The 13,106-nt window shown below is 44.3% G+C and overlaps 1 protein-coding gene across 1 annotated transcript in view; it reads right to left on the reverse strand.

The window, feature by feature from the left end:
* The window catches only part of ZNF711 (zinc finger protein 711), a 43,608-nt gene extending 31,565 nt beyond the window's left edge, over positions 1–12,043 (reverse strand). Inside the window, exons 1-2 of the mRNA XM_073598128.1 lie at positions 11,917–12,043; positions 876–1,403 (exon numbers count right to left, since the gene is read on the reverse strand). Coding sequence (XP_073454229.1) covers positions 876–1,403; positions 11,917–11,995 — 607 coding nt within the window. The 5' untranslated portion in view covers positions 11,996–12,043. The remainder of the gene's footprint in view (positions 1–875; positions 1,404–11,916) is intronic.
* Positions 12,044–13,106: the final 1,063 nt, after the last annotated feature.

Here is a 13,106-nt window from a genome sequence, read left to right on the forward strand (position 1 = left end):
ATACCGCATGTGACCAGAGGGTGGGTGGGGGTTAGCGCCGGAGAGCCTCGGAAATACTCGGGGACAGCTCGGCTGAACTCGGAAAGGTTCTGGAACTGAGTATTTCCGAGCGATGCCGAGTATTTCCGAACGGCTCTGAACCGTTCCGAGTGTCCCCGGCGCCCCCCGCACCTCTGGCCAAATGCGGTACTGCACACCCCAATAGCTTGAATTCTGCTCGTTTTGCGAGACAAACACTCGCAAACCGAGTCAGAATTAAAAAAAAAAAAAAGTTGCTCATCTTTCAAAGCGTTCATTAACCGCGTTACTCGTAAACCAAGGTTCCACTGTAATCTTAATGAGAATTTTCAGATAATAAAATTACATTTTATAGAAATATTTGGGTATATATGTTCATTGATTATAAGCAGAACTTGAAAAGTTCCATGGTTTTTGCAGATATAAGAGCCCTTTCACACTAGGGCAGTGCAGGCGTTAGCGGTAAAACTAGCCGCGCTTTACCGCTGTCACTATTCGGCCGCTAACGAGGAGCTTTTAACCCCCGCTAGCGGCCGAGGAAAGGGTTAATAGCGCCCGTGTTGCTTTGCAGGCGCATCGGCAGCGCTGCCCATTCATTTCAGTGGGCAGGGGCGGGGTGGGAGAGGTGTATACACTGCTACCGCGACGCCCCAAAGATGCTGCTTGCAGGACTTTTTTTCCCGTCCTGCAAGCGCACCGCCCCAGTGATAATGCACTCGGACTTTCACATTGGGGTGGCTTGAGAGTCACTTTTCAGACGCTATTTTTACCGCTAAAACGCCTGAAAAGCGCCCCAGTGTGAAAGGAGTCTAAGAGGTAATCATTTATTTAACAACAATTTTTGAAGTTTGACTTACATGATATCATTAGATAATCCTCAGAAGCCCCCTTTAAATCATCCTCTTCCTCCTCAGTTTTGACGCTCACCGAGGATCCAGAAGGTGCTTGGATAATGGTGTCTGAATCGCAGCTTGCCACCAAAACCTCCTGCGAGACCAGGGTAGGCGAATGAGACCCAGACAAGCCATCACGTACCACCCGCGCCAGCTGACCATCGCCGTCACTAACCAGGTCAGCGACAAACACTTGGTCGGGGACGGTGACGGTTTCGGTAATGATGTCAGACTCCAGGACGTTATGGCAGCTGTCCAACTCCTCCTCAATCGCCACGTCCGTTTCCAGGACCGCCTCCGGGACGATGACATTCTCTGTGATGATGTCGGCCTCGGTGATGATATCCGGACCTTGGACCACTTCATCCGACATTTCGTCGTGCTCCAGGGTGATGTCGTCATCCGTAATGATGTTGGAAACCAAGACGCCTCGCGGGACTGAGACGACAATGTGGTCGCCATCGACGTGGGCGGTGCCGGCCATACCGGCCACTGTGGGGACAGACAAAAATAATACAAAATGCTCACAACTCTAACTATACACTTATTTTGGCAATGACAAGTTCTCATGGATGCAGAGAGCCTGGATACAGTACTGTTAGAGCAACAGATCAGGTTGAGCTTCTGTCTCAATATCCCTCATGATAAAAGGCCATCTCCGGGGCAAAAAAGTTTTCCCATGCAGTGGGGTTGTGCCCGCACTGCATGCGTCAACTGCTTGGTTTTGTCCAATTTTGCCCCTTTGCTAGCCTTTATACAGCCCTTGGAGTACTATTCCTGCCAGTGATATGAGACAATATTCCTCCCACTGGCACCAACAATGGGGCACGATATCTTCCACTGATACCCATGATGGGGCACTACTCCTCCCTCTACTGTCCTAATGACCACAAACCCTGAGGCCATGTTTATTCTCACTGATGCTGGGCCCAGGAAATATTCCACCCTCGCTGGCCACAATCCGTCTTCTCCAAAGTCTAAACTGGCCTTTGTTTGAAAAGTTTGGAGACCCCCTGGTCTCACCCGATCCTCCGCTTCACCTGCAAATGGCACTCCCCCAAGATCCAGCAGTGGACTGTTCCCGACATCTTCATGTCAACAGCGGGTTTATGGGTGTGATGACATCTGGAACAGTCCACTGCACAAGACTGTTAGACTATTGGGGGGAGCCACAGGGACCAATCTTGTGCTAGAGGATCAGAGGAATAGGTAAGCATATCTCTGTTCTCCAATCTCAAAAAACGAGCAGTTGACTTGTGCGGTGCATGCGCAGCCCCCCACCGCATGGGGAAACTTTTTTGAGTTGGGTTTGAAGCGTTGCCCCTCACCCTCATTGCCTTAAAAATGTTTTGCTTCCACAACCTCCCTTTGTTGTATTTATTTGTTCTATGTTTTATGTCTACAGCTCTATTCGTTTCTTAAAAAAGTATCTGAACTCAAGAATAAAATTGAGATTATTGTACTTACCATAAACTCCTATTCTTGGGGTCCACTGCAGGACACAGTCTTAAAACCTTAAGGTTATACTGCCACCTACATGATAATTTAACGCCATATTTTTTTGTTATTTTTTATTTTTTTTTCACAATGCTCTCTATTTTTGGGGGGTGTCAGTGTGTTTATTTTATTTTTTATTTTTACAATTTAGCCTTTTAAATGTTTATTACAATTCTTTATTTTTTTTATTTATTTTATCAGCCCTGTTGGGGGGGCTTTGGGGAGATATCAGGGGTCCTAACAGACCCCTGACATCTCCCCTTTGAGACAGGGAAAGGGACTGAGGACACAGATTCCCCAGTCCCCTTTCTCTGTAGCCTCAGCTGCACTGAAGAGGAATGGACAGGAGACAGGGGCTCCTCTCCATTTATAAACTGAAGCATTGTAAACACAGTTTACGATGCTCAGTTATGAATGGACACAGTCACTGGCTCTGTTCATTCGGAAAAAGAAGGAGCTGGTAAATGAAAGCATTACCAGCTTCTTCCTCCGCTCTCCATCCTGACAGATCCAGGACAAAGGGGGCGGAGGAGCATGCAGGGGGACCGAGGAGCACGGAGGGGGGTCATGAACATGGAGGAGGACACAGAGGGGGACTGGAGGAGGATACGGGGACAGTCAGGGGTGATCGGTGCGCGTGGTGGGAGGAGTTACAACCACCGATCTCCCTGTATAGATTTCAATATAGTAGCTGAAAGCCGCGAGGGGGGGGGAGGAGGAGAAGCGGCTGTCAGCTGCATTACTGAAATCTATACAGGGAGATCGGTGCTTATAACTCCCCCCACCGCCGCACCGATCATCCTTGATTGGCCAGGTATCGAATCAAGCATTGGAGCATTCACCTGAGTACAAGTACTCACGCAAATGCTCGGTACCGATACCGATACTAGCATCTGTATCAGGACAACCCTACAAATAATGTATCTTCGAAGGCCCTGCTTGACCAGTCTACTCGCTCAGTCTTCAGAGACAGAGCAAAGGCTGGGGCAGTGCCAGGAGCTTTGGACCTGTATAGAACTTTGCGGCTTTTTATCAGGAGGAATCTTGGAAAACATCCCACATGGAACCCAGTGCCTGAAAGTCAAATCCAGGCTATAACATTCAGTCCACTGGGGTCCAGATGTGGTATTCCAAAAGCCAGGTTGAGGATGACTTCGCCGAATAGCTGCAATAGAAAACCCAAAGATCCAGCAGCAATGCAGAGAAGAATCTTATCTGAAGATGGCAGTATAACCAGAATTTGACCTCCGGAAGATTCCCCCCCCCCACCCCACCCCTCTTCATGACCAGGCCCAGTGCGATACGGCACTGCGTTCCTTTAACCGAGATCATGAAATGCTGTACACAAATAAAATGTATATCATTTTTTTCCTACAAGCTTTCTTTTGGTGGTATTTGATCACCTCTGCATTTTTTATTTTTTGTGCTATAAAACAAAAAAAAGAGCAACAAATTGGAAAAAAAATAAAATTAAAAAAAAATATTTTTTACTTTCTGCTATAAAACATATCCAATTAAAAAAAAAAAGAAAAGAAAAAAAAGAAAAAACACATTGACAACTATTAGATAAGCACCTGAACGACCACAATATACAGGGATATACAATGTAATACTGACATATAATCACACACATAGGACGGACTTGTGTCTTTTTTCAACCTCACCTACTATGTAACTTTATGTAACATTTCTTCATAAATTTAGGCCAATATGTATTCTGCTACATATTTTTGGTAAAATAGAAATCCCAATAAGCGTATATTGATTGGTTTGCGTTATAGTGTCTACAAACTATGGGATATTTACTGGAATTTTACATTTTTTTACTAGTAATGGCGGCGATTAGTGACTTATAGCGGGACTGTATTATTGCGGGGGGGACAATTGGACACTGACGCCTTTGAAACTTTGTGGGAACCAATATATGCACTGTCACAGTACTAATGACTATAGGCGTGCGCGCAGGGTGTTCCAGGCGTGTCTGGGCACACCCTAATCACCATGTGGGGCGCAGATTCCCCATTTTAGGCTGGGTTCACACCGCAGCTCGGATGCGGTTCACAGCAGGGGTGCGGTGCGTCCCCATTCACCGCTTTAGGTCCGATTTTTGGCTGAATTTGGACCTGAAATGGTCTAGAAAACGCACAGGACTCCTGTGCAGTTCACACCGGAGCCGCTCTGGAGATGTGTGAACCAGCTCCATAGAGAGCCAGTCACAATCTCCTGACATGCAAATTGGATGTGGTAAATCCACATCCAATTCACAATAGTGTGAACCCAGCTTTAAAGCTCAAGTTCACCTTTACAGAAAAATCTGCAAGGTGAACTTACACAGGACACCCTCTTCACCCCCCACCCCCCTGGTCCTGCTGACCTGGAGCGCACCGATCTCCCGTTCTGTACATCTCCCTCGGCACAGCCGCTTCAGGGGTCCGGGGCTTAGAAGTCCCCTCTGAATTCACGTGTCTTCTTCCCCGCTGACAGGACGATCTACGTGCGTTCTGATTGGTCGTTGGCGCCCATGTGACGGCGCTGACCATCAGATCTACAGTATAGTGTGTTATAGATGTACCCTGTTTCCCCAAAATTAAGACCTAGCGTGATTGTCGGTGATGGCTGCAATATAAGCCCTACCCCCCAAATAAGCCCTACCCTGTTTCCCCAAAAATAAGCCCTACCCTGAAAATAAGACCTACAAGGACTTTAACTAGGGCTTATTTGGGGGGTAGGGCTTATAATGCAGCCATCACCGACAATCACGCTAGGTCTTATTTTCGGGGAAACAGGGTATATTATCTTTGTATTACAGTCTAATGCCGTGGGATGAATGGCTTTGGTTGGTAAATGTAAATAAGATTAGAGGTATATTAGAGGGGGGATTACTGCCGATTACTTCATCCGATCTACCTCTTGTCTCTGATTGGATCATGTTCTTTCAGGATCCTGCAACACTGTATATTGTATGTTAGTGTGCCGATGTATTGAAGAGATTGAACAATGGCCAGCCAATCAATAGCCCTTTGCACTCCTCTCAAGAGCACTGATGTAGGCAGTGGGAGGAGTTATGCAAATATCAAAATGTCTTGATGGGTGGCAATTGGGAAAAGTGGGCAATCCTAGGCAGGATGTATTTGCATATAGACCACCCTAGGTAACGCCCACACGTGATGCTGAGCCTTCATGACTATTATATATATACACACACACACACACACACACACACAGTTGTGCTCATAAGTTTACATACCCTGGCAGAATTTATGATTTCTTGGCCATTTTTCAGAGAATATGAATGATAACACAAAAACTTTTCTTTCACTCATGGTTAGTGTTTGGCTGAAGCCATTTATTATAAATAAACAGTTTTTACTCTTTTTAAATCATAATCACAACAGAAACTACCCAAATGACCCTGATCAAAAGTTTACATACCCTGGTGATTTTGGCCTGATAACATGCACACAAGTTGACACAAAGAAGTTTGAATGGCTATAAAAGATAACCATCCTCACCTGTGATCTGTTTGTTTGTAATTAGTGTGTGTATATAAAAGATCAATGAGTTTCTGGACTCCTGACAGACCCTTGCATCTTTCATGCAGAACTGCACTGACGTTTCTGGATTCTCAGTCATGGGGAAAGCAAAAAAATTGTCAAAGGATCTGCGGGAAAAGGTAGTTGAACTGTATAAAACAGGAAAGGGATAGAAAAAGATATCCAAGGAATTGGGAATGCCAATCAGCAGTGTTCAAACTCCAATCAAGAATTTGAAACTAAACCACGGTCAGGTAGACCAACTAAAATTTCAGCCACAACTGCCAGGAAAATTGTTCAGGATGCAAAAAAAAAAACACTTCAGGTGAAATACAGGACTCTCTGAAAACATGTGGTGTGACTGTTTCAAGATGCACAATAAGGAGGCACTTGAAGAAAGATGGGCTGCATGGTCGAGTCGCCAGAAGAAAGCCATTACTACGCAAATGCCACAAAGTATCCCGCTTACAATACGCCAAACAGCACAGAGACAAGCCTCAAACCTTCTGACACAAAGTCATTTGGAGTGATGAGACCAAAACTGAGCTTTTTGGTCACAACTATAAATGCTGCATTTGAAGAGGAGTCACCAAGGCCTATGATGAAAGGTAAAAATTATGTGAATACCTCGCGCCAAAAATTCCTAAAAACAAGAAATGAGGCTGCTACCCCCAAACTAGATATGAAATTTCTAGTGCAAATTGGAAACAAGTGTATAGGAGTGCGCTAGGTCTCTAATTATTAATTAGTCTGATAAAAAATGTGACTACATACATTCAAATAAGATTGGTCTTATCTGGGTCAGTGCTCCTGGACCACTCAGATGATATAACAATAGCTAAATAGAATTGGAATACCCATGTGCAAATAGTGCATATAGCAAAAAAGACAATCATAAATTTACTAAATAAATTGAGAAAAAATAATGAAAAATAAAAATAAAAATTGAAAAGTCCCAATGAAGAGTCCAATGTGCAATGATGTATCAAGAGGTGCTTCTTCCACTGGATAGATGAATCCCCTTCACCAGCAGTGACATACACCCAAAGTGCTCTGTAGGTAGATGTCTGCTTACCAAATGTAGTTGACCTTGTTCATTAAAAGAAGGTCAAAAATAGCCTTTAGCAAGAGATAACTTGCTGGAATACCACGATAAAGCCGTATGTGATGACTTGCTCCCCCCAATAAAGATGACCAGATGGATGTATAGGATGTAAAGGGATAAAAAGACTAAAAAATTGTAATCCCGTTTATTGAATATAAGATGAATAAAACGTCCCGAAGACGTGATACGAAACATATGTCGAGGCGTGCCTGGTTACGCGATTTGATCTACTCTTCCGGTCCCTGTGGTTGTTGGCGGATGGCAGTGGAGCGCACGCCAGCCACAACGCGCAGAGCGGAGCTCGTCCCTATGAGTGAATCAGCCTCAGTGACGGGTTAAGGCACTTGTAAATGTGAGTAGCCATTTGGCGGTTTTATTCATCTTGGGTAGCACTTCCGAAGCGCCACGACACGGGGCGGTTTTAACCCCTTGTTTGACCGCTAGCATGGGTCTTACTGTCATGCTTTAAAATTGTGCGCGCTCGTGGAATGGCAACAAACTACGGTACTTCAAAATCTCCATAGGAGACGCATTAAACATCTTTATAGGTTACCTGTTTAGAGTTACAGAGGAGGTCTAGTGCTAGAATTATCGCTCTCACTATAACGTTCGCAGCGATACCTCACATGTGTGGTGCAAACACTGTTTACATATGCATTCGCTTCTGCGCGCGAGCATGGAGCGATGAGGGCGCTTTACTTAATTGTATTTTTTGTTCTGGTTTATTTTGCTTTTTTTTTTTTTTAAACTGTCCCTTTAATTTATTTATTTATTTAAATTACTTAAACATCGTACATATCCCTTGTAATAGAAATAAGGATGACAGGTCCTCAAAAGACCCCAAATCTCTCCTTTACCTTTAAAAGCAAAAGATTAAAAAAAAAAAATTGTTTACTTCCACCCTGGACCAGAAGTGATGTCATGATGTTGCTCGGGTCCTCCAAGGCCATACAGGCAATCTGAAAGCGATCCAACGGCTGATGAGCTGCTTAGAATGCCAGGGTTATGGATTGCTTTGTGTGTGTGTAATAAATATATATATATATATATATATATATATATGTATGTATGTATCTATCTATCTATCTATCTATCTATCTATCTATCTATCTATCTATCTATCTATCTATCTATATATATATATATCTCTATCACTGGGGATGGAAAGTATTCAGACCCCCTTACATTTTTCACTCTTTGTTATATTGCAGCCATTTGCTAAAATCATTTAAGTTCATTTTTTTCCTCATTAATGTACACACAGCACCCCATATTGTACACACAGCCCCCCATATTGTACACACAGCCCCCCATATTGTACACACAGCACCCCATATTGTACACACAGCACCCCATATTGTACACACAGCTCCCCATATTGTACACACAGCACCCCATATTGTACATACAGCACCCCATATTGTACACACAGCCCCCCATATTGTACACACAGCCCCCCATATTGTACACACAGCACCCCATATTGTACACACAGCACCTCATATTGTACACACAGCACCCCATATTATACACACAGCACCCCATATTGTACACACAGCCCCCCATATTGTACACACAGCACCCCATATTGTACACACAGCACCCCATATTGTACACACAGCACCCCATATTGTACACACAGCACCCCATACTGTACACACAGCACCCCATATTGTACACACAGCACCCCATATTGACAGAAAAACACAGAATTTTGACATTTTTTGCAGATTTATTAAAAAAGAAAAACTGAAATATCACATGGTCCTAAGTATTCAGACCCTTTGCTCAGTATTTAGTAGAAGCCCCTTTTGATGAGTCTTTTTGGGAAAGATGCAACAAGTTTTTCACACCTGGATTTGGGGATCCTCTGCCATTCCTCCTTGCAGATCCTCTCCAGTTCTGTCAGGTTGGATGGTAAACGTTGGTGGACGGCCATTTTTAGGTCTCTCCAGAGATGCTCAATTGGGTTTAAGTCAGGGCTCTGGCTGGGCCATTCAAGAACAGTCACGGAGTTGTTATGAAGCCACTCCTTCGTTATTTTAGCTGTGTGCTTAGGGTCATTGTCTTGTTGGAAGGTAAACCTTCGGCCCAGTCTGAGGTCCTGAGCACTCTGGAGAAGGTTTTCGTCCAGGATATCCCTGTACTTGGCCACATTCATCTTTCCGTCGATTGCAACCAGTCGTCCTGTCCCTGCAGCTGAAAAACACCCCCACAGCATGATGCTGCCACCACCATGCTTCACTGTTGGGACTGTATTGGACAGGTGATGAGCAGTGCCTGGTTTTCTCCACACATACCGCTTAGAATTAAGGCCAAAAAGTTCTATCTTGGTCTCATCAGACCAGAGAATCTTATTTCTCACCATCTTGGAGTCCTTCAGGTGTTTTTTAGCAAACTCCATGCGGGCTTTCATGTGTCTTGCACTGAGGAGAGGCTTCCGTCGGGCCACTCTGCCATAAAGCCCCGACTGGTGGAGGGCTGCAGTGATGGTTGACTTTCTACAACTTTCTCCCATCTCCCAACTGCATCTCTGGAGCTCAGCCACAGTGATCTTTGGGTTCTTCTTTACCTCTCTCACCAAGGCTCTTCTCCCCCGATAGCTCAGTTTGGCCGGATGGCCAGCTCTAGGAAGGGTTCTGGTCGTCCCAAACGTCTTCCATTTAAGGATTATGGAGGCCACTGAGCTCTTAGGAATCTTAAGTGCAGCAGAAATTTTTTTGTAACCTTGGCCAGATCTGTGCCTTGCCACAATTCTGTCTCTGAGCTCTTCAGGCAGTTCCTTTGACCTCATGATTCTCATTTGCTCTGACATGCACTGTGAGCTGTAAGGTCTTATATAGACAGGTGTGTGGCTTTCCTAATCAAGTCCAATCAGTATAATCAAACACAGCTGGACTCAAATGAAGGTGTAGAACCATCTCAAGGATGATCAGAAGAAATGGACAGCACCTGAGTTATATATATATGAGTGTCACAGCAAAGGGTCTGAATACTTAGGACCATGTGATATTTTCAGTTTTTCTTTTTTTAATAAATCTGCAAAAATGTCAACAATTCTGTGTTTTTCTGTCAATATGGGGTGCTGTGTGTACAATATGGGGGGCTGTGTGTACAATATGGGGGGCTGTGTGTACAATATGAGGTGTTGTGTGTACAATATGGGGGGCTGTGTGTACAATATGGGGGCTGTGTGTACAATATGAGGTGTTGTGTGTACAATATGAGGTGCTGTGTGTACAATATGGGGTGCTGTGTGTACAATATGGGGTGCTGTGTGTGCAATATGGGGGGCTGTGTGTACAATATGAGGTGTTGTGTGTACAATATGGGGTGCTGTGTGTACAATATGGGGTGCTGTGTGTACAATATGGGGTGCTGTGTGTACAATATGGGGTGCTGTGTGTACAATATGGGGGGCTGTGTGTACAATATGAGGTGTTGTGTGTACAATATGAGGTGTTGTGTGTACAATATGGGGTGCTGTGTGTACAATATGGGGTGTTGTGTGTACAATATGGGGGGCTGTGTGTACAATATGGGGTGCTGTGTGTACAATATGGGGTGCTGTGTGTACAATATGGGGTGCTGTATGTACAATATGGGGTGCTGTGTGTACATTAATGAGGAAAAAAATGAACTTAAATGATTTTAGCAAATGGCTGCAATATAACAAAGAGTGAAAAATTTAAGGGGGTCTGAATACTTTCACTGTATTTATATATATAAATTATTACACACACAAAGCAATCCATAACCCTGGCATTCTAAGCAGCTCATCAGCCGTTGGATCGCTTTCAGAATGCCTGTATGGCCTTGGAGGACCCGAGCAACATCATGACATCACTTCTGGTCCAGGGTGGAAGTAAACAATTTTTTTTTTTAATCTTTTGCTTTTAAAAAGGTAAAGGAGAGATTTGGGGTCTTTTGACCTTAATTCTCTCCATAAAGAGGACCTGTCATCCTTATTTCTATTACAAGGGATATGTATGACGTTTAAGTAATTTAAAAAAAATAAATAAATAAATAAATTAAAGGGACAGTTTAAAAAAAAAAAGCAAAAATAAACCAGGAAAAAAAAATTAAGTAAAGCGCCCTCATCGCTCCATGCTCGCGCGCAGAAGCGTATGCATATGTAAACAGTGTTTGCACCACACATGTGAGGTATCGCTGCGAACGTTATAGTGAGAGCGATAATTCTAGCACTAGACCTCCTCTGTAACTCTAAACAGGTAACCTATAAAGATGTTTAATGCGTCTCCTATGGAGATTTTGAAGTACCGTAGTTTGTCGCCATTCCACAAGCGCGCACAATTTTAAAGCATGACAGTAAGACCCCTGCTAGCGGCCAAACAAGGGGTTAAAACTGCCCCGTGTTGTGGCGCTTCGGAAGTGCTACCCATTCATTTCAATGAGCAGGGGTGGATTACAGTGTGACAGGGGTCTAATATTTTACAAAAAAATTGCAGTATATATATTGTGTTTTGTTTTTTTAATTCATTAAAGTGCATTTTTTCCAAAACAATTGCGTCTGAAAAACCTCTGTGCAAATACAGTGAGACATAAAAAATTGCAACAATCGCCATTTTATTCCTGTCTCTGCTTAAAAAAAAAAAAAAAAAAAAAAAAAGTATAATGTTTGGGGGCTCTAAGTAATTCTCTAGCATAAAATACTGATTAAAACTTGTAAACAAAAAAGAAGTGCCAGGAAAAGCCTGGTCAATACAAAGACAATATACATATATAACACTCTATAGATCTGATTCCTACTTAATAACTAAAATATTTCAAATCTGCCTTCAAAGTTTGATTCTGATTGGCTGTCAGGAAATAATAAGTTTTTCATGTTTTGTGATAAGAGGCGTCTTACCGAAGTCCTGCATGATCATAGCGTGGGGGATTTTGGGGTCCTGTGTCTGCAGGTCCAGGCCTGCCCCTCCGGCATCCATGGTGTCTGCAAGTCATTGACGGAGCCTATAGGGGAACAGAGGGACCAGGTAATCACCAGCATTAGGATCTGTGCCGGGACAAGGTCACCAAGAGCCCCGGGGCCAACATGCCAAACTGCCCCCCCCCCCCCCCCCCGATAGTATGAGCGTTATAGGTCAAGCAAAAATACCCCCACAAAAACACTGAACACTAATCTACATGCTTACCCCCCCAGCATAAATCCCCCCTCCTCCCAGTACAAATCTGCCCCCCTACTGAAATCCCCACAGCTCAAATGCCCCCCCCAAAAAAAATTAACTCTTCCTAGCACAAATCCTCTAACCCTAATATTTCCCCTCCCAGTAAACATCTTCTTCCCCCCACTTTAAATCCCACAATCCCAGCACAAATTCCACCCAAATCCCCCCTCTCAGCACAAATCTTGCCCCCCCCCCCCAGCTTAAACAAAATCACCCCTACTAGCACAAATCCTCTAACGCTAAATTTTCCCCTTCTAGTAAATTACCCCTCCTAGTAAACACCCCTCCCCACTTCAAATCCCCTCCCCCCAACAAAAAAAACTAACCCATCCTACCACAAACCATCTAACCCCCTAATAAACATTCCCCCCCCCCACTTCAAATCTCCCCCTCCAAGCACAAATTCCACCCAAATCCCCCCTCTCAGCCAAATCTTGCCCCCCCCCCAGCTCAAATGCCCCCTCTCCCTCAAACAAATCACCCCTCCTAACACAAATCCTCTAACTCTAATAAAGTTCCCCTCCTAGTAAACACCCCCCCCCCCCGCTTCAAATCTCCCCCTCCCAGCTTAACCCCCCCCCCCCCAACAGAAAAAAAAAACTAACCCTTCCTAGCACAAATCCTCTAACCCTAAAATATACCCACCTAGTACAAATATTCCCCCCCCCCCCCCACTTCAAATTCCCTTCTCCCAGCACAAATTCCACCCAAATCCCCCCTCTCAGCCAAATCTTGCCCCCCCCCCCCCCCCAACGACAGCTCAAATGCCCCCTCTCCCTAAAACAAAATCACCCCTCTTAGCACAAATTCTCTAAGCCTAAAATTTCCCCTTCTAGTAAACACCCCCCCACTTCAAATCTCCCCCTCCCAG

This window comes from Aquarana catesbeiana, linkage group LG09 (genome assembly GCF_042186555.1).
Source record: "Aquarana catesbeiana isolate 2022-GZ linkage group LG09, ASM4218655v1, whole genome shotgun sequence".
In the NCBI taxonomy this organism is placed as follows: Eukaryota; Metazoa; Chordata; class Amphibia; order Anura; family Ranidae; genus Aquarana; species Aquarana catesbeiana.